The following is a 22811-nucleotide window of genomic DNA, read 5'->3' as shown; positions in this document are numbered from 1 at the left end:
AAACCCCAAAAACAACGAGCCACCTAAGAGTTGAGAGACTAGAGTGATGTCTGGACGTGAGGAACCGAGTGCTGAGCCTGCAGAGACGCGGAACACCTTCGGACCCTCTCGCCCTGACCATGGGAGTTGACCCCGGAGCTGAGACCAGGCCGACTGAGTGGGAAAAACTAACATCTGACACCATCTTATGGGATCAGGAGACCCAAAAAGGCTCCCAAGAGGATCTGATCCCCAGCTCTGCCCCTGGTGGACAGAGCTGCGCATATCCTCCTCCTCTGAGTCGCCCTGGGAGACGACGGACGCTGCAGACCCGTCGAGCCGCCCGATCCTGAGCTGATCACTTTTTAATAAAGGCATTACACAGGAGAAGAAGTCTCCTGGCCCTGTTTATTTCATTATATATTCTAGTGGATATACAAATCCAAAAATCTGTAAGGTCTTTATGCCTGTTCTTTCAGGTTGTAGATTGAGTGCATGCAGCTGAAGCGTTCCAGAAGGCATTATTATTTCTTTAGTGTGTAGTTCCTGTTGATTTATATCCTCTAGTGTCCTCAGAGAATGCAGTATTGAAATGAAAATAGATCCATCTCATGAAGTTGCACTTACTACACTTTCAATTAAATTAGTGTGTGGGTAATGGAAAAGAGAGTTGGATTGTAATTACCTTCTTCAACTCTGCCTCGGAAGTATATGTTCAAAGGACCAAACAAATTGTCAATATCTATACACTTGCAGAGTAGCATGAAAGATTAAATCTGATACCAAATTATCCTGTCTACTTTATGCTGGATTTAATGAGAAAATAAAGTATTGAATAGATTCTGTCAATACACACTGTTGTTTGCATTTTGACTGCAGGGTATAGATCCATTTGGTCGAAGTATTACTTGTGTTAATGCATAAACACTTCTTTAATGTAATAAACTAGACCTCCAAACCAATTTTTCATCCAAGAGGCAATAAAGCCACATTGAGGGAAGAGGATCTTGCATTGTGAAAGGAAACACAAAAAGGGCTGAAGAACATTTATCGTGAGATCCATCACAGCAAAACCCCCTGAGGAGCCTAGAAGCTGATTTTGACAGGCTAGTTCTTTGCCAAGTAACTGCAGACTATCTGCTAGTTAGATGTTAGGAGTGACTTTAAAGGCTTTTCTTGCTTGCTTATTCTCTGACAAACTGATGGGCAAGAAAGTTCAAGAGCATCATGTACTCTGTTGTGTGTGACTTAAATAACAAGGTAGAATCTTCCCAGGTGTTAACATCTTTGATTCAGATTCAGTCACAAATGGCTTACTTGAACTGATCTTTGCTGTAATTGCATGCTAAGGTTTATAGAAGACTTAATTGCTAGTAGGATGGACAATTGTTTTCCAGAAAGACTCTTTATTCACAAAGTTTTAATTATAATGCTAGGATTTGAAAGCGCAAGAGGAATGAGCCCACCAGTTGATGGTGGTGGTGAGCTTTTAATTCAAAATCAAAGGCTTCCTGCAAAGTTAGCTGGTCTGATAGCTGTTTAAAACAATGCCTAAAGTCCCTAGCCCTCAGGCAGAGTGATTCCATGTATTAGAGAGTACCTAGAGCCCCATCAGGGCAAATGAAATTTGGTTTAGTCACTATAAGGATAAGAAAAGCAGGCTTCCTTACAGAAGTCTCATAATCTGAATACATTTATTTTTAATTTGACAGAAAATTCCTGTGCTTGAACTCCACAAACAAACTGTGCCTCACGGCAAACACAGCCAACCTCTCAATAGAACAGCAAGCTACTTGAGTTAGCCTTGGCTTTAGAGGTTAAGACAGTAATCAATCAATTAAATTTCCCTCCAGAAGCATTTAACTTTATGGAGCTCTACAGGAAATAGCCAAATCAAAAACTCCTCAGCCAAACTGAAACTTCACATGCCCTACTATTAACTTAGTAATAATCAAGGAGAAGCAAGCAAACTGTTGTGTATATCTCCAGCCACTTCACTAATAAAGATGAAAGCAGTTGTTGTGGGAATTAATATATTTGTTTTGGAGTGATTTTTCCATTAGCTTGACTTTGGAAGTCAAAAATTGACGTTCCATGTACAAGATAGCCAGCATGCTCCTCACAGTGAGAGTATCCATGCAAACAAGGTGCCACAGACTTTGTTTCAGCTAAACAGAGCAGGGGGCACAGGTCTAGCTAGATGATACTTCTTCCTTATAGAAAAAGATCTCAGAAGTTTTGTGAAGTCTCCAATTATATTAATCATAACTTCTTTATGTGCTGAAAATAAAGCTAGGGAAAAGCAGTCTAGGATGCCAAATTCTCATATCTCTGTAGGTCAGTAGGTTAAGAAGCTGTTGTGCTGTGAGCTGCACACACCAGCATAAATTGTATGTATCTGCACAAGTGGAGGAGGAAAATGGCGAGAATTGTCTTCGCACAATTGATGTAGCAAGAAGATCACAACTAGAGAGAAAAGGTTCCTAAGAGTAGAAGTAATTAATCTCTGCAGAAGCTTGTCTAATAAAATGGCAAAGTCATCACTATTTGACTGCTTTGAATAGAGTATGTTTTCAAAAGATGAGTACCCTTTCAGCTTCAAAATATTAAACTCCACAGGATTCACTTACATAACATGGAGAGTAACTTCCTCCTTGGTAGGAGTTCTTAGATAAAGTTTTGTGGTCTCCTGTCAGGCAAACAGCCAGACAAGGCCATTGTAATGCTACACCCCTCTTCCACCCTCCCAGAATTTAAGCAATATATATTTTATAAGGAGTATAGGAGGGAGAAGTGAAATTACTAGTATTTATCTTGAAGGCGAACTTAAAGCTTCTCTCAGACAACAGCTGTTTCCAGAATCTCAAATATATTTTCTTAATTCTTAAGAAAACTGCCAGACAACTAATTTCTTTTTTGTTTTAAGCAAACTATCTTTCTTCCTTGTTTCAGAAAAGAAGGTAGAAAATTCCATCCTAGTAAGAATTAAGAGAACAAATCTCACTGTTATTGAAGCAAATGTGCACTGACATAGTTTTAGTAAGGATACATCCAACTTTTTACTATAAACAGCAAATAAATTCCTTTTCCTTTGTTGTGTTCCTGTTTCTTTCTCCAGGGGCAGGACCTGAAGAGAGAAGGTAATTCCACAAGGCTTCTTGAGATTTTAAAGCAAGTTAGCAACACATTGGATTGGGCCGAAAGTTTTCAAATTCAGCTAGCAGAGTGGCTGCCAGGAAAATGAGCTCAAACTCTGGTCATCCTGGCCTCAAGCCTTGGACATGAGGCTTCCCCAGCTCAGGAGGGCCCTGCCTGGCACCAGCAAGCAGCTCACGCTAGAAGGTGCTTTCAATGAGATGCCTGGCAGATGAATTCTCACCTTCACAACTATCTCTAATGTAAAATAATGCTATTGGCAATAAGTATGTAGTGCTGTAGCAGCCCAGGAATGCACAGAGCACTAGAAAGGAAGGAATCCCACATGCAGTATGCCAAACACCCTCGCTGTCCCTCACCAGGACTGTGGTTATACTGTGCTCACTTGGACACACCAACAATGTGGTGGCATTTGATCAGCACTGACCCTGAGGGTGAAGTGCTACCTCTGGAATCAGTGATGTTCCCAACTGTGTTTCCTTTGTTCTTTTGAAAGTTGTCATTTAAATTGCAGTTCAGCCAGGCACTGCTTTGAGATTTGATAGGAACACAGGAAAATGCAGCATGATTTGCATGTACCAAACTTGCAGGTGTGAAGTATCACCCTAAAATTAGACTCTTGCCAGTGATAATCACCATTCCTTTTTCATTATTTTTTCGCAAGATTATTTCTATGACAATACTTTTAGGAGGGTTGATATGAAAATGTCAAAATGTAATTTCATTACAGAAGATGCGAATGTAGCTAAGGACATGAACTCTTGTAATTACATCTTTGAAAAGACATACACTGCTCTCATTAAAAGGAGTTCAAGCCAATTTGAATTAAATGCATGGGATATTAATTTACATCTACTTAATACCAGGATATAGGGCACATGGGAAACATTGCTTTAACAATGCTTACTTTTTAAGACACATCAGTTTTGTTTTATAAACCTATCAGCAATGGAGAGAGAGAGATGGGACGACTGAGTGGGTGGTGGTCAGAATCCCATTTTACTGTGGATGACATATGCTTCTATACTATCCTAGGAAGGCTAGTAATTTTTTACTACAATGATTGGGTTAATCATCACATAAACATATCCCTTTTGCAACATCTCTTGCTTGTAGAAGTTGATTCAATCTTCTTGCCTGTCACCAGTCTGATCCAATCCTCCCAAAATCTTCAAAGTTCTGCTTGTTTTTACCAAGGCATCCCGATTATCAAATCTCTTATGTTAAACAGGTCCAAAGTAGATCATAAACCCACTAAAGTATCTGGGCAACTGACAACATGAAAGATTCAATGGAAATCAAATGAGAATCGCAGGAAAATGCAGAAAAATGTGATTTACATATATTAAACTCATAGGTCTGAAGAGGGGTCTGAAAGTGGTCTCTGAACCAAGGTTGTAGGGAGGTCAGGGTTGGTTTCTTCTCCCATATAACAAGTGAGAGGACCAGATGAAATGGCCTTAAGTTTGGATTGGATATTACAAAAAGTTCTTCATGGAACAGGTAGTCAGGCTTTGAAACAGGCTGTCCAGGGAAGTGCTGGAATCACCATCCCTCCAAGGGTTCAAAAGGTGCATGAATGTGGCAGGTGGGGATATGGTTTAGTGGTGAAAAAAGTAGTAGTGGGTTGATAGCTGGACTCAATGGTCTTAGAAGTCTTACCAACTTTAATGATGATATGATTCCATAAAAATGAAAGTAACTCCTTTGCTATCTGTGAATACTCAGCTGTGTTTCAAGTAAGCTCACATTTCCCGAACACAGCAAGAACACTTTTTTATTTACAGACACAGAGCGAAGCCCTAAAACATTTTCCAACAAACCAGTTCCCTGTCAGATTTCAGCAGGATCATTCTCCCAGAGATCCAGCCAGCTCTAGCAACACGCAGATTCTCCTTGCAGCTGGAGAAGACATTCCCACTCGTGTATGGCAAGCAGCTCTCCCTGTCACCATGTACCTTAGCCAGCCACAGCCAGAGGCACCCACTGACTCCTGCTCCTGGCAGCCTTGCACATTCCCAGCTGGGGCAGCACTGCCATGACAATGATCTGCAGAAACATTTTTCCTCTTCCTTCCTGCTCCTTGTATCCCAACTCTCTGTGAAGCTGAAGGAACAGCGTGAGGTCCTGAGCATATTCTGAGATCAAGCAGAAAAACTGGCAAATTAAGGGCATTTTAGCTACACATGGCTAGGTAAATTAGCATTTCTGTCTCATACAGATCCTTTTGTTTGCAAAAGGATGTTTGTTAGCAAAACCAATTATCTGCATCTATCTAAAGCATACTTTTGAGAAGGATGTTTTTCCATAGAACACGCCTCAGGTAACAGAAAAATGTCACTGAATTGAAAATAAAAAGCATATCTTATCTTACAAGGGATGAGCAAGGAGTGCAATGTTTATCAGGGGAAAACATTTAGGATGCTGGATATAGCCAAAGTTTAAGATAATTAGAAGCATTTTCATGGACTGCACTTTACAATTTTTCATTACATGGAAACTAGATGATGTATTTAAAAGACAGTATATTGACTACTATAGGGCCAACAGACACTCGAGCATTCATAGTTTGTATGTGCATCACCCAAAACAGATTGAATATTTCAGAAAGTCACCATGTGTCAATCTCAAAAGCATAATTATTCCACTTTTCTCAATTTGTCCTTCAGGGTTTTTTTCTTCTTAGACAGAAACAAACAGAATGAATATGCAAAGAAAGGAAGAATACTGTGAAATTTAATAATAAAACACCCAAAGGAAATCTGCTAGAAACAACATCTTTACAACATTAGGATTTCAAGTTTCATTTTGCTTTCTTAGAGCAGACGTGAAAATTTCACAAACAGAAAAAAATGCAGGAAAGACACTTTAAAGATGAACAAAACTTGTTCTACTAAAATTTAACATACTGTATGTATTTAAAACTACCAAGGATATTATAGCTAAACCAGTTAGCTAATTGAAGTTTTCCAATTATCAGTGTTCCTGGAACAACATTGATTTCAAGCAGCATTATACGAAGCACTTGGTCACCTCAGCAAGACAGCACAGGACTGCCACCTTGTGAACAACAAAAAACACCACAACTGCATTAGCAGGACAAAATTCAACTGCCCCCAGACACTATAAAATGCTTTTTCCTTACTTTCTAACAGAAGTCATCCATCTTATTTATCAACTCTCTAGAAAATTAACAGAAAAAAATATTTCAGCATTGCTTATGGTATTAAATTCTTCCTAATTTTGAACATGTGTTGTCAAGGAAATAATGAGGAATGAAGTATAGAATGCTCACAAACAGCAGGAAATGTAGTTCACAGCATAAAGCATTATCAAACTTCTTATCCTGCTGAATAACAACATGTTTTTAACTAAAAGAAAAAAAAATTCAATTGTTTCTACTTTTTCCTCCATTTCAAAACAATTTGGCCATTCTGTGACTGTTCAGCTATCTGTATTATTCCAACAGCTACTGAAAAATCATCTCATTTTTAAAAAAAATTAAAACTGAGCCTTTTTTTCAAAGCAGCCATTATAGAAATGTTAGCTATGTTATTTTTGGTTTTACTTTGAATACTTCAAGGAATTAGTGTGATTTTATTCTAAATTGATAACTAAGAAAATTTACAAGAAATTAACATTTTAAAGCTGTTGTAAGAAATTTCACTGACACCTGCTGAGAATTAACCTAAAGTAAGCAATTATGGTTCTATTGAATGTAGAAGACCTTGGCAACATGAAGCAGGATAAATACAGCCCTTTTTGCATGTCTTTAAGGAAAACAGTTAACAAATTTAAAACAACTACAATGGAAATATTTCAGGGGCAAAATACAAAATACTAAAATCCATTTTTCAATGGATTTCAACAGTGTTACTGCTATTTGTCAAAATTCTAGGAAATACTGATGGAATTGGCTTTATGACCAGTTCTGATACAATATAATGCCTCTGATTGCTGGACTGACTTGGCTAACATTGAATATTACCTGCAAACACCCTCAGGCTCATAGACAAAAGTGAAAATGTAGCTTTATTCTACAAATACATTATCCTTTCCTACTTTAGTAATTCATCAACTTCCCTCTTTAAATAAACTTTTATCAACTCAGCCAGCTTTCAAATGAGCAAAATATATTAAGCATCATTTTACTTTTAAATTAAAACCTGTAAGTATGGTGATAAATTCCATTATAAAACATTATGCCATTTCATATTACTGCTTAACCAGCCCCAACAGGTCACAGACATCTCTCTATGTGTCATTTTTCTAGTGTCTCCTGGGATGGAGCTCATTAGAAAGGTACTATGCTCTAAATTTTGGTGGATATTTTGCATTCACTTTTCACAACGAAAAAAAAAGTTTTAAATTGTTTTTAAAATTGTACATATTTAAAGTGGTTCTTTTCACTTGAAACACAGCTGCTACTTCTGTTAAAAATAGGAATCCTGAACAGCCTCTCAACAGAGTTGATCAAGGATGGCATTTGAAACCAGTAAAAACAGATACGCTGGATCAAACACCTGTTGAATATACAGGGATCTTTGCAAGGGAATTTTTTTCTCAAGGGAATTTACACCTGCTCCCCTACATAAAACCAGAAAAAAACCTTGGGTCTAAGATACAACTTGGAATACTAGACAGAGCCCCATGCCTTTCCATGTTACCATTCCAACTCAGTATTTAAGGGCACAAATGAAGTTGTACTTAAGCAGGCAAATGCTCTTTAACTTATTATTTTATTGGCATGGCATACAAAAACAAAACTGGAAGCAGAAGGCACACAAGACTTCCCCTCCCAAATCTGTGATACTGAAATCACAACACAACATCCTGGACTCTGCCAGAACTACAATGGATTCTTCAAAAGCAATCCATTTCAGGTTACTTTTGTCCCTTCAATGTGAAGAAGTAAATAGGTACTGATTGAAAATGGTTTTCCCTACAGTACATATTGACAACAAATTACAGGCTGGCAAAATGCCAAGAAGCAAAAAGTGACCTGGCAAATATCCTGAATTTAATACAAATTACTCATTGAAGAGTGGCTGGAGGGTTTCCTTGGGAGAAACAGGGATGCAGAGGCATTGATCAGAATCTGAGCTCACCACACCCATCACAGGGCTGGTACAGGGAAGGAACTGGAGCCAAGACAGGGATCTTAGTGGGGTAAAAGAAACCAGTAACAGCTTGTAACTCCCAGAACTGATCTCTTGAGAAACTATTCCAATTCCAAGTGACTTGAGTGGCAATAACATGATGTTTGCACAGATTTGGCTGAAGTATTATCATTACAGAACAATAATGCATTTAAAGAAGCTACACGGTGCCTGAAGTTTTGGAGACTACTTTCCCCTGCCACATATTGTAGCAATCAAATATTTTTGAGACTTAATATAAGTGATTTACTCAGAGCAACAATTAAAGCCTTCATTTACTCTGATGATAGTACACACTGAATGCTTTTAAATATATATATACATCAATATATGTAAATATATATCACTTTATCAAACTGAATATATACACTCAAGTTCCATTAAACGTGTAAAATACTTAAAAGAACAGTTCAATAATGCCATTAGCACTTCTTGAAGATTACACACCAAAGATCTTTGAAACACTCAGTGCAACTCAGAAGTGCACTCAGAGTCGATTTCAGCACAAACCTGTGAGCACAGAGCCACAGGACATAAAAGCTCAGTTATTAAAGAGGGCTGCAATCCACTGCACGTTGCAGTGTGACATCTGTAAACTGCTCCCTTTCTAGCAGGTCACATCACCAACTGCCATTTATGCTTTATTGTACAGCAACACTTACTCCTCCAAAGGTGCACACACAGCATCCACTGTGCTTTCTAAATATCAGTTTGAAATAAAATGTTCAACATTCTCTAGTGGTTTAAGAGCCCATTCTCTTACAAAACTAATGTAAGCATTTACTAACAAAAAAAAAGTAATGAAAATTCAGAGAGACGTAGGAGGCTTTGAAAACATTGTACTTTAATAGTGGTTTATACTTTGACCACTAGTAAACCTAGAAGGAAATGGCCTGATCTGAGGAATAAATATGCACACAAATAAAAAGGTTTAATAGACTGAAATCCTTCTTTTGTAAAAAAGAAACCTCTGAAACATACTTATAAACTATTTTACCTTCAAGGGCGTGTCATATAATACTTTATTATCATGAAAAATGACAGTAAACATCTCCCTTATTTTACAATAATTACAGAAACGTGTTCTCCCGTTTCCCCTCATATTGAATTTTTACATTTTCATAAATTCAATATGTGGAGTATCTTCACATTATAACAGATCATGCATTTGGTTGCAACAATATAAGCACAGAGCTTACTTCCCAATTCCAGCTAGGGAAAACAGTCCTTACATGATGCAAAACATACTGTCTCATTCCAGAGTCCAGTCCTGAAACAGAACTGTGTTTTCCTACAGGTATAAAAGTATCAAAAAAGTCACCACATAAACCTCTGTACTTCATCACTATTTTCCCATTGGAATGTTCTATTTAGAAAAAGATAAAAAGTCACAGCGTTTACTAAAATATAAAATGCCAATTCCAGAAGTTGTCTATATAGAGGCAAAAATGGAACATTGAGTCTATATATTAAGAATGGCAAAATAAAGTAACGAAATTCTAGCAATTTTTGAGGAACTGTGACTGCTAATAAACAAACAAAATACATTAAGATCCAGAATATTGATTTTGATTTTAGTGTATCAGCAAAACTCCAGCCAGCAAATAGATAGAAAGGAACTAACAGGTATTTTACAAGCTCGTGTCTTTGGAACACTTTTCTCCAGACATAAAATGTATAATGTCTGTTATCTGCTAGTAGATACTTATGGACATAGGTAAATTTCCAGATCAGGAATAAAGAGATGACAGTGACTAAGCTATACTGCACAGGGTGCTTCTTCAATGACAACAGGAATTTCCTGATTTTAGTAGGGGTCAGTAAATGAGGAAATGAAAAAAAAACAGTAAAGGACAGAAAATAGAACAGCTGAGGAAAGTGCAAACAGGCTTCATGACTACTTCTGTCACCAACAACTATTCCACCATTGATGAAGACAAAAACAAAGAAGAGACATACTAAAATGATGTATGGCCAAGTTAAAGCAGTAAGTGTAACTAAATTTTTGGGTGACAAGAGATATTTAACAAGAAACTGCAGTATTCTGGTCAAATCTGAAAATGATCCTTTCCTGGAAGAAATCTTTTCATCTTTCTTTTTCTGCAACTCAATCTTCCAGGCTTCATTTAGCTTCTCTGCAACAACATTTCCAGCACAAAAAACTGTCCACACAATGTTTGTCTGACGAAACATGAAGCCACAAAATCCAAGGAGAGCAGAAGTTTTATGGTTACCATAAAGGCACATTAAATAGGAAAAAAGAGTAAAAAATACTGATCCTGGATCTGTATAATAAAGGAATGTAAAAAAATAAAGGGTGGGAAATGCTGCAAGAGTTAATGCAGACAAGATCCTCTGGAATCCAGACACAGCCTAAAGAAGAAGCAGAAAAATGTGGTTAGACAGTGCCCAATAAAATAAAATAGTACATTAAAAGAAAACTAGTATAACTCTTGAGAATTCCATTAACACAATATAACATCTCCTATGTTCTTTGTTTCCATTATTGCACAAATTCTGTATTTCTCTTAAGTTCCTGCTATGCTTATACAGTTACACAATGTTAAAATCCAAGTGAAAAGCACAGAACATTCCTGCAGGTGATTTAAAAAGATGGCAATGAAAATACACCAACTTATTTCCTATGTCAGGTGTGCACATATTTGTGGTATTAAAATCATGGTGGGGGCATAACCGCTCCCATACTTTGGATAAAGGGGCTGCATCAATGGGCAGAAGACAAAATCAATGGTTTGTTCCCCTGCAATCTCGCCATGAGATTCTGCTTGTCTGTGTGACAGCACCATTCTGTGCCTCTGCTGTCACCTCTTTTGAACCCAGTCACAGAGAGGCCAACTCCAAGTTTCTGATCTTTGATGTAGCTTTTATTATTTATCCTCATTAGAATTAATGAGTCAGAAAAGAAATTTTAAAAAAGGCAGGAGACCATGCAGTTAAAAGCTCTTCCCAATTATTCCACTCACTACAACACCACAAATCACAACATTAAAAAATGCTGCATGATGTTTCTGAATGATGTAGTGTGGGTTGAAACGGCCACTCATCACAAGGAAGGGGAATACAGAAAACATTGAAGACAAAGAAATATCGAAGGATAACTAAATGCTCAGACTATCATCATGAAACTTGTTCTTACATTTATGTTTCCACTTTGAAGTATAAAATTAAAAGTAGAAACCATTTATTTAATCTGATCTAATTCTGTACAGTGTTATCATTAGCTTAAAAATGAAGAGATTTCCTCTAAGAAAACACACCAATTTTCTTTGTAGTAAAGGAATCCTTCAGTTATCGAGGAACAGGAAAAAAATGCTTTAAGGTTAAAAGTCAAAAAAGTAACTTTACTAATGTGCAAGATTTTAAATAGGCCATTAACCACTAAAACAATTTATTTATTGCAGGGGTGGTTGCTTTAGATTTTTAAATATACAGCATTCTTGTATGCAAGCTGAACTGTTATGGTCTGGATGTGTGGACAGGTAAGAACTGGCAGGGTTGTGAACTGGTTACACTCTACCCAAAGGACAGTAACAACCCAAGGACCACAGGGATCAATACTGGCACCTGTTCCATTTAATGGCTTTATCAAAGACAAGATAGACAAGAGTACACTGTCACCGAGTCTGTAGTTGACACTGCATGAGCAGCACCAGGCAATTTGCTCAAAAGCACAGGTATCATCCAGAGTGACCCTGGAAGAATGGGGTAATGAAAACATGATGACATTCAACAAGGCCAAATCCAAATGCCTGCAGTGAAAAATAAGAAATCCCCTTAAATGGCACAGGCTGCTCACAGAGCAGCTGAGGAGCCGCTGTTCAAGTTGAGTGAGGACTCTTAAGCAATTCCAATGACATGAGCATCCAGACCTTTGGATAAGTCGTCTGTATATCTACTAACTTTTATTTCAACAGGGCTCCTTCTACTTATGTGCAAGAATGAATTTTTAGAGGACTGCACCTTGTGCCAGAAAAAGACAAAAAAAATATCAGAGAATAGGAGTGTGCCTTCTTGGCCAAACTGCTGGTGGTACTCGTAGTTACATAAAACTGAGGCAGTGAAGGGAACACACACTAAGCCACCAAAGCTGCTTGCACAAGTACATAACATTGCTTTACTTTGACCGTACCTTATTCTTCTGATGGATCTTGAACAGAAGCAAGTACAGTAAGTAGAAGTTCCCAGCACTGAAGAGGAGATTGATAAACCTGAGCATTCCCACAGAGCACACCACGCTTCCCGTCCAGCCCAGGAGCCACGCCGCGGGCTTCACCACTCCCACCGAGAGCAGGTACAGGCCGGGCAGCGTGGTGATCATGGGGTCCCACTGCAAGGGAACACAGCGTCAGGGACCCGCTGCCTCCACAGGGCCCGAGCCGCGACACGGCCACACCGCCCCAACACGACCCCTGCCTCGGCCGCAGGCTCGGACACATCCCGGCACTGCTGCCCTGAGGGCTCTGAGCTCTGCCCTGCCCGGCTGCTGCTGCGGCTCCACAACCCGCGTCCGGCCAGCCCCGAGCCCGAGCCCGAGCGCTGCTGTGCCGCTGCCGCAAGGGTGAGCCCCTCCCGACCTGCAGGAAGCGGCCGTGGCAATAGGCCTGCGCTTGCGGGACGTGGAACACCTCGTCCATGTAGGGCCCGCGCTGGCGGCGGCTGACGGCCGCGAAGAGCAGGCAGGACAGCAGGAAGACGCCGCTCATGGCCCCCGAGAAGCCGTAGGCCTCGTAGCGCTCCATGCCGGCTCCGCGCCGGCCGCGATGGGGCCGCCCTTCCGGGGAGGGGCGAGGGGCGGCACCCGGGAAGCGGGGCCGGGAATCGGGGGATTCCTGTGGGAAGCGCTGAGCCCTTGGTCTTCGTGGCTGCGTGTTGTTAGCGCTGTGTTTTCCACGGGCCGAGCGGCGATACCCTGGGGATGGAGCGAACGCACCGGCTGGAGCTGTTCCCGGAGCGCAGCGTCACGCTGCTCCTCTTCCAGCACGTGAAAAATGCCGCCGCTCTGCGGAAAAAAGCCATGGAGGGCTCCATTGAGGGAGCCCTGATAAACCCTGCGATGGTGAGTGAGTGCAGTGCCGCCCTGCCGGAGCGGGATGCCCGCGGGAGCTCACGAAGCTGGCCGTGCTCTCCGTCGCTGTCACACGATGCTCTGCGCGTCCCCGGCCCTGCAAGTGCCCGCCTTTGGTTTCATTATTGCGTTCTACATCTGAAAGGGTCGGCTCTGTTAAACAGAGCCTTGGCAAGATTGGCCAAAACCATTGTTTTGATTAATTTCACATCCTGCTTGATGGCGTTTAAATCTGCCTCGTGTGTAAACTCTAATGCTAATTAATTCATGCTATCTAAAGTTTACTATTTGATGCCTTTGTTCTCATTTAACCCATAAATAGTTTCATAATCTAGGTTTACTTTTTGTTAGAATTAGGCTCTCAAAATGAAGTGGTCAGGATTTTTTCAGATTTCAAAACAGTAAGTTAATTTTGTGTAATTCTTTCTGTTGTGTTTTACAGATTGTAGATCCTTTTCAGATTCTTGTGGCAGCCAACAAAGCAGTGCATCTACAGAAGATAGGTAAAATGAAGACCAGAACACTCTATGCAGAAATTATTTTCAGCCTTTCACCGAGCAACAATGTAAGATTTATTGAACAAATTTCTTTTTTGCCAGAAAAGCTTGCTAAGATCCACACAGCCAAACTAACTACATGTATTCCTTTAATAGTCTATATAGCTGCTAATGGAAGTTTTTAATTGTTATTTTTAATGACACTAATGTGCTGTTATGGTTTGTAGCCTGTCAGAATTCCACTAATGTAAAATGTCTGTCAGTTTATACTCTTGGTGTATCTGACACAGTAACTGAAAAGGTTCCTGATATGTAGTGAGAAAGTGACTCGTGATATTTTTTTCTCTTTTTTCAGATTTCAGATGCATTTAAAAAGTTTGGCATTTCAGACAGCGACACAGCAGTGCTCATTGTGCTGGTCGTGGATGGAGACAAGAACATAAATCTGGCAGATATAACATCTCAGGTGGAAGGCCAGCAGGTTTCCCTAGATGAACTCCCCCAGCTAACAGACACTGCCAAAGTAAAAAAGGTGTGTAGCCAAAAGAGAGGACTGACATGGAGAAAAGGGGCAGTTTATTTAGTTGTCTCATTAAATACCAACAGATAAAATTAACTTAGGATCTGTATTTCTTTAGCACAACTGAAAACTTGTTTTAAGCGAACCTTGATTATTTCTTTGAATTTTTCAGTTGAAACAAATTTTAGTTGTCACACCCTAACATCACAAAGTTTAAGTCTTCAAATTATTAATGTTGTCAGGGAATTAGAGCATAAAAATAAATTCCTGATTGCTGCCTACCATCCAGAAACTTTTGATTCCTGTTTTTCAGGCAAATATTAATTTAATTAAAAATTTCAGTCCTGAGCATTTTCATAAGCTTAAGTACATAGATAGTCCCAGAAGGGATGGTTAGAATAGGAGCAGGTTAATTAGCTGTTAGGAGCTGTCTTGGGGCATTTATGCTCTTAACAGATTACCATATGCTAAATAAGTATTTTGAAGCATATGCCTTCTATGTGATAAAATTCAAGTAACTTCAATCATCTTTATCATGTCTGTCAAAGTATTGATAAGAGACACATGAATAAAATTGGACAAATTATAGCATTTAACATATGGAGCTTAAAGTGCTGCTCTTATTCAGTTTCATAGCTTTCCTTATTCTTGCAGTTTCAGAATTTGCTTCAGTCCAAATTTTGTCTTGCAGTCACAAGAAGATAGGAATTTCCAATATAAAAGTGAGGGAGAGGGGAATTATCTTTGATTGTGTACATAGTTTTAGAAGGTACGTCATCAGTTCTTTTCTTCCTTATACATCTTTCTTGTTTTTCTTGTTGTTTTTTTTTTTTGCAGATGTACAAAGTCACTCCACAGGAAGAAAAAATCGGCACCTTATTGGATAGTGTTGTTTGCAGAATGTCAACAAAAGATGTTTTGTGAAAAGGTGGAAATAAATTTCAGAGGAAGTGAAGTAGTACTGAGTAGTGTGATGACATCTGAGCTTTAACCAAGCTTGGACACAAGGGTGACCTGAGCTGTGTTCTAAGCACAGGCAGCATGCCAAGCAGAACTTGCCATTGACACTTAGGTCCTTTTTCTCGACAAGGGAGAGTTGGCAGTACTTTAAGCTGAACTTAAACAAAAGGCTTGGAAATTTATACTTACTTTCATCTTTTGTCAGATGTTTTGGTAGTCCCAGAGAGAGTTCAAACATTGTAAATCATTTTTACTAACTGTGCTCTGATTTGCTTTGGTTTGGCAACCCGATGGATGATATCCTTTTAACAATGCTACTGCCAGAAAAGGCATCTTTACAGCCCAAGTGTTTCTGATGGCCTAGAAAGAGGAAATTTTCCATAAACAATCAGCAACATCTCCCTCTTTGTGCTCCTGGGACAGAGTGCTGCCCACCCCTTGAGGACAGGAAGGGGCAGAGGGGCGCCGTGCCAGCCAGTGGCAGTGTGGAGCAGGGGTGTCAGAGATGTGTACAATGAAGAATGAGGTCAGTGGGTAATGCTGTGCTGGTGTTAGCACCTGACACTGATGTCATCCACTGCTGGCTTTAAAGGATAAGGAGTGGTGCTTTTACTTCATAACACTGGTTTATGCATGGTGATGCTGAACTTGGAGCCTGGTTACAGGTGCAGAATTCATGACAAATTTGCACCATAGGTTATATCCACTTAAATTGTCAATAGAGCTTACATAGTATTCCTAAAGGACATAAAACTTGGTGTTCTGAACCACTGCTAGGGAAGGCCATCATCAAAGGGAACTAGGAGGACTGTTGATTTCCAGTAGTCACCAGGTGCAACAGCTGTGAATGTGTATCATTTTATCACATGCAAGCATCCTGTTTAAGTACTGTCCTAATTAGGTAGAAATCCATACTCATTGTTATTTTTATGGTGTATTGTTTTTCTAAGATGTGCATAAAATTACAGCTGTCTGCATTTTTTTTCTTGATGTTTTCTGAGGTATTATGATTTGTGTAATTAAAAGATCTTTGGAAGAGAATGCCTCACATTCTTACACAAAGATTTTGAAGGAGAGGTAGGTCTTAGAGTTGATAACAGTACAGTAAACAGACCAGTGAACTGACATATAGGCATGGTTTTGTCTGTGTTTCTGTGTTTAATACAGAAATGTACAGCTTCAGTTTTGCATTTTGATTTCATTTAAGTTTTCCCTTAGTTAAAACACAGTAGTACAAATACCATCCTTTTCTTACCAACCAAACCAATGGCAAATTTAGTTACGAAGTACTCAGGGAATGACAAGGTTTATCAAAGGATTAGGGGCAAATGGCTGTGCTGACATCTTGCTGTAAAGATGGCTTTACAGAATGCATCATTCTCTCTAAAGGGAAATGTGATGCAGTAGTAAAAAATGGAGCTTGGAAGGACTCGAGTCTTCAAAAGTCTGTCACATCAGCATGTGAGAATGACCATGGAAAATAAAGAGACTTGTTTTCCTTTTCTGACAGTCCAGTTGGTACATGGAATATATCATAAGGCTCACTGGCTGAACTGCAATGTTTTTGTTAGTTTAAAATAACAGCAGACAGGCTTACTTAAACCACTGCCTTTTTTGAGCACGTGTAAAACATCTGTCCAGTCTGTTTAGTACAGGAGAAATAGTAATAAAATGATGACTACATAAAGTTTTGACACACAAATTCCAAACTTGAGTTCCCAGTTTCTACTTCTCCATCTATTTCATTGGTGTAGAGAATTAAATAGCTCATTACTGTTGACATAAGTTAAATTGTGATTTACTGTGAGACCCAAATGAGGTGTTTTCATGGGTGGATTTACAGGAAATTATTTTGGGAGTTGAAGTCTCCTGTGTCATTCAGTCAGGCAGATGGTTTGAGGCTGTTTGCTTTGAAGACTGTGCCCTGCAAGACCACAGGTTTTCACAAGATGTGGTTGCATTATCCAACTTAAAAGAGTTATTTACAAAAACTGATAATAAAAGTAGATTTTGTTCACCCTGCAAAGATACAATTGTCTTTCTGAACACATTAAAAATAATTTAATTTAGATCTCTAGTGTTACCATTAAATCAACTAAGGTTGTTTTCCAGGAAAGCAAAATTTTAAGAAAAATGTTTTTCAAAACATTTAATGTTCTACAGCAGTCTCTTCTGAACTTTCATACCTCATCTCCTCTATCACAAGGTGAAAGAGGAGACTGAAGTATTTTCAATACCTTATTTGGACCTCCAGTGCTTCAGAGGCAGGGTTATTCCTGCAGAATTTATAAATTTAACAATTAAATGCTACATCATGATGTGTGGTCAATTGTTCTAGGGTTTTTTTCCCTTGGTGGGGTGCATTTGGGATTTTGTGTTTGACTTCCAGCACGCTGAGGCCACTGCCTGTCCCACAGCCCTGATCATTGGGGGTTTTTGTGCTGCTGTCAGAATGTGCAGGTCCCTCTCCCATCACGTGTACTTCAAACTTTTATTGACAAGGGAGGGCCCATCCTTTTGTGTTCACTTGTAGTGTTCATCCTACATGTTTTGTGACTGGGTCCCTATGTTCTGTGACAATGTATTAAATGTGCTAATCATCTGGTTTCTTAAGTATTCCTTTGTGTGCTGTTCTCTAGGGAGGAAAAGCACTGCTGCCATGTTAAAGCAGGCTGAGGTGGTGTCTGTGCAGTGGGGTAACCCTGGTTGGAGGAACAGCAACTCCAGCACCTCACTGCCTGCTGAGAGCTGACACCAGTGTCTCTGGGGCTGCACTGATCCTTGTTAACACTCCTGGAGCTCTTCTCAGGGACATTTCAGTTTATGTACTCCTCCTGATTATGGATGGATACCAAAATGGGGTACAGAATACCTTAGGAATTGTGTTGTCTGCAGGTACTACCTGATTACAAATGTGTATCCGAGTCTGTCTAAATGTCTAAATATCTAAATATCTAAATGTCTAAATATCTTGCAGAGTTTGGGTTTTTGGGGGTTAACATTTGGGGTTTAAGCTGAGTTTAGGCTTGGACTGTTGTCTCCAAGAGTCCCTGTCCCTCAGAGCTGCCAGTCCACTAATGTGTGCTCATCAGCTGTAGACAGCCAACAAAGAGTTGAATAGAAACTGCCAAATGGCTCTATGTTCAGAAAGCCTGCAGGTTGTCTGAGTGGAATTATTTCCTTGAAAATGTGGGAGTATGGAATGCCCCCATCAGGGATGGGCTGGTGTTTGTAGGAGCTGGTGCTGCCATGAGATGTTCATGAATTATGGAAAAGCAAGTGGTGGTTGCAGATAAATATATACAAGGTGAAGACTGAGCCAGCTGGTTCTGTGACAAAGGATTCACAAAAGCAGCTTATTCCATAATTTTATTCCTGAGTATACAAAGTCATTACCATAAGTTAAAGATAATAGATGCAAGTCCCATATAAACTCTTCAGCAATGGAGAATTTAACTTTTTCAGTGATCTTCCTTTGCCAGCAGAATAGCTGGGTTTCTTGGTTATTTTTTCCTATGTTGTTGTGACACAGCAGATTATTTCCCTGCTTGCAGTGTATGTTTTACCATGGATTGGGACAGGCAAATTTAGCAGAGGTAGAGACTCAGCAAGTTCACAAATGGAAAGCTGGGGTGGACATACAAAATATTGACCAATAAAACAGAAGTTGAACTCCTCTTTCAAGAATATCATGCTTCAAGTTTCATTTACATGCTGAGGATAATATAAATGTGTACAGGTCAAGGAGGTCTCTTGTTATTCACAAAATGATGTTCTGTACATGGCTGGTTAAATTGCTTCATAGATTCACTTGCACAAGTAGCAAACACTTAAGCAGTTTCAAGTAAACTGAAATATGCTGAGACCATTTTTTGTACTTCTTGAGTGGATGGATAATTGACACAAATACTTCTTTAAATATTTGACAGAGAAAGTTCCTATACTGCTGCTATAAGGATGAATCCTTTCTTGACCAGGCTCCCCAGAGTGCCCCTAGAAGGATCATGATGATCACTGTGTACAGGGTGTGGACTGTAACAAGATAATCTCCATGCTGCTGCTGGAACCCAGAGGTGCTGTGCCAGTTCTCACTTCTGTTTCCATTAGGTTTCTGTCTGTGGGCACGGAGAGAATGTATCCTGACATAATAAAAAGCAAGATTAAGGTTAAAAATTATTCTTTATTAAGAGTTCAGTAGTGTTTGTAATGAAATCCAGAGTGTGCATTAATCATTGACTAGATTTGGGAAAGAACTCTTCAGATTGTCTGGAGGTAATAAAATAATTTCTATAATTGGAAATGCAAAACATTTACCAGCCATTTGGTATTTCTCTCCCACTGACAGGCACAGTGACAGGATATGGGCTTGTTAGAGGAAAAACAATGTTCTTACTCCTCACTATTGATACAGATCATTGTATGAGAAAAAACATATCCTTTCATTTTGCAATATTATGAAAGAGGCAGGGTTCAAATAAAAAATTACAGTTTTCAAAGCTTTAATGTACAGGAATAAGCACAGCATGTGATCTTCCCATCCTGTTCTGGCATGTTTTTCTATCTCTGCTTTTCAGAGGGGACTTATGTCAAGGATGAATCCTGATACTCCTGACTTGTATCTTTTCATTAGGCAAAGATACCAGTCAGGAGTAACTACATAAAGCACATCTGCAGGATTCTCTGCAGTAACATTTGACATTGCTTTGTCACCTTTCCCAAAGGGTTTGAAATGAGAAACATTCACCTATGGCAACAGACCTCCAGTTATTATCTTCACTGAAAATTGCCTGCTAAGCCCCAGTGCTAAGTCCTTGTTCCTGCTGCTTTTGCCCTCTTTTTTTTAAGAGAAAATAAATGTTTAATGTGCACAATTACGTCTGAACTGGAATGCCAAAAGGAGATTAATTAGCTTGTGATTTTCACATTTGTTAGGAAGGGGTCTGAGATGGATTAGATGCATTGCAGGTCTGGTTCATACATGTTCCTGCTTTACTGTGACAGTAGAGATTACCACAAATGTTAGCACAGATAGAGCTTATGAGTAAAAACAAACTTTAACCCACAAATTACATACTTAGGCACACTTGGAAGAGAGCTGTCAAAACTGATTTGTTAAAACTCTAAGCCTAGGAAATGCAATCTCCAAAAGGGAATTAATCAATAAAACAGAAGTTCTGCTGTTGAGCTTTTACAGAAGACAATTGCAGAATTAGACATTTAACATTTTTATCAGGACAATCTCTCGTGTAGCTGCAAACCAAATAACAGTTCATGATCATTTGGAAGCATCATGTGAAGACCACAAGAGGAACATTCTGCCAATACTTTGCTTTGCTGTTCCTACCTGAGGGGAATGCAGTATATGCAGCTTACCTTCTGCAAGCATTCATGGTGTCTGGCTGATTGAGTTCCCACTGCGTCAGATTTCTTCTTGCAGAGAGGAAAAAAGCTTATTTTATCCTCGTTTCCTTGCACAAAATGAGAAAATTTTCTCTCAGTACCAACAAAAAGAATCCTCTTTCCAAGCCCACCAACTTGACCAACGGTAATCTCAGAACAGTAATCTTCTATGTGTCAATGAAAGCTCTCAAATGAATGCTTTCTAAAGCTGATTTTGACACAGTTCTTCAAGAAATTCCCTTGAGCAGTTCACAAGGCAAATTATGAGTAATCCCAGTGACTGGCTTCTTTTAGCTGCTGGGATCTCTAGTTATAAACAGTAGCTCACTGCTGAAGTGTTGCCAAATTTATAACAACACAAGTAATGCACAGATGGAGGGTGGTGGTGATGAAAAATGCAGGATGAGCTGTAACAGAATTACTTTCTATTAGATCACAAGCTATTTTGGGGTAAAACTTGGTTCCTTTCTACAACTGCAATTTGGTTTAAATTGCCTTGAGTGAAATTTCAAGCCACCATCACTTACATATGCTGTAATAATCAAATATTTTTTCTGAAAAAAGCAGATGGCTTTTTAAAAAAAGTTTGATTTTTATAATATGATCACATTCAATCAGCAGTCAATAATATCACCACAAAAACCACATTTTGACATCCAGGGTTAGTAACAGCTACATCCTGACCACTGGAGCCATTAATTACCAAGAGGTTGTGCCAGTGCAGAGTTCCTCCCAAGGTGGGTGTTGCCTGACCAACTGGGTTAATGGTGGGTTTAGTACAACCAATTCAATGCCCCTGTAATGATCTGTAGGGCTTATAAACAAACACATTTAAATTTGCAATTTTTAAAGACAGACCAAAAACCTTCTTTCCCAAAACACTTTATTGCATCATCTTTAAAATAACTGTATTTCTCATTTAACTGTTACTTTCAGCTTATTGTCACATATAATTGCTATTAAGACAAATCTCAACTTGTAGTTCTGGTGCATTTCTAAAAGCTTTTGCCTTTCCTTCACATGTCCTGGTTACAGCATTTAAGTTTTTATAAAAATAAAACTGTTCCCTTAGTTTTATTAAAACAACTAGTAATTTCCAAATATGTCCTGGAAGAATCACTTACACTTCAGAAAATGAAAACTGAGTTTGTTGACCCATGTGACTAAAACTGTCACTGGAACCAGCGAGGCTACCAAGGACAAAAACTCGTTCTTCATTATTAGAAATATATTAAATACAGAAAAACATAAATATTGACTTGGAAGAAGGGATTCTTTATTTTTGACCACTGAATTTCTTGTCATTATTACCCTGCCCCAGTCTGTTTCACTTTTTTCTCTGACTTTGAGATTTTATTTCCTTTCAGGAAAGGAAATTCTTCATTTCGTGAAAGAAATGAAATCTTGTGATTTCAAACTGTACCAATTCAGCAAGGTTTGATCCATTTCCCTGTGCTTCATGTCATCCCATTACCTTATCATTTTTTCACTTTGGTTCAGAAATTTCAACAATGAAATCTTGAAAACAGAGAAGAAAGTGTAACAAACACTCTGGAAAGGAGATTGATATGATATGATATGATGCAATTTTAAAAAAAGGGAATGCAGTGATTCCAACCAAATCAATTGGGATGAAATGAGGTGCAGTGAAAAAGACCAAAATTACCAAAATTAAATTTACAAAAGTCCCAGAATCAGGGAATGAAGTCAAACAAAAGGAGAGGACAAGAAATAGATGAAATTAAATGCTTGAAGAAAAAAAATTGCAACAAAGGGAAAACAAATGGCATGGGATGACATGAACTGCAGGGAAATAGACCACACCTTTCCAAATTGATTCTCATTGAAATTGCAAGATTTCCTTTGAGGAAATGTAGAATTTCCTTTCATGAAAGGAAATGAAGTCTTGAAAACAGAGAAAAAAGAGAAACAAACAGACTATGTAGGAATTATAATGACATGAAATTGAATGGAAAGAAATATACAAAACCAATAAATTGAAATTGTTACATCCATAAGAGTAATTCAAGGAGCAATGAGGAAAACACCAAAGA

General features: G+C 38.9%; 2 protein-coding genes and 1 long non-coding RNA gene across 3 annotated transcripts; 1 reads left to right on the top strand and 2 right to left on the bottom strand.

Annotated features, from left to right (window-relative positions):
- Nucleotides 1-7577: 7577 nt before the first annotated feature.
- On the bottom strand, nt 7578-13128 carry ALG10 (ALG10 alpha-1,2-glucosyltransferase). The gene is made up of 3 exons (XM_058022469.1): nt 12890-13128; nt 12445-12642; nt 7578-10667 (listed from the first exon to the last, which is right to left on the bottom strand). The coding sequence occupies exons 1-3, from the start codon at nt 13052-13054 to the stop codon at nt 9612-9614; spliced, it is 1419 nt and encodes a 472-aa protein (XP_057878452.1). The 5' UTR covers nt 13055-13128; the 3' UTR covers nt 7578-9611.
- TPRKB (TP53RK binding protein) lies at nt 13122-15355 on the top strand. Its single transcript, XM_058022471.1, has 4 exons — nt 13122-13371; nt 13823-13945; nt 14233-14409; nt 15235-15355. Exons 1-4 carry the CDS (start codon nt 13231-13233, stop codon nt 15319-15321), a joined length of 528 nt encoding a protein of 175 aa, XP_057878454.1. The 5' UTR covers nt 13122-13230; the 3' UTR covers nt 15322-15355.
- Nucleotides 15356-18711: 3356 nt separating this feature from the next.
- LOC131082529 (uncharacterized) lies at nt 18712-21346 on the bottom strand. The gene is made up of 2 exons (XR_009114368.1): nt 20731-21346; nt 18712-19496 (listed from the first exon to the last, which is right to left on the bottom strand). It is a non-coding gene; the product is annotated as an uncharacterized LOC131082529 (long non-coding RNA).
- Between the last annotated feature and the right edge of the window lie 1465 nt (nt 21347-22811).

The sequence above is a fragment of the Melospiza georgiana genome, chromosome 4 (genome assembly GCF_028018845.1).
Source record: "Melospiza georgiana isolate bMelGeo1 chromosome 4, bMelGeo1.pri, whole genome shotgun sequence".
Classification (NCBI taxonomy): domain Eukaryota; kingdom Metazoa; phylum Chordata; class Aves; order Passeriformes; family Passerellidae; genus Melospiza; species Melospiza georgiana.
Note: the sequence above shows the minus strand (reverse complement) of the source record. Positions and strands in the feature narration are given on the sequence as shown.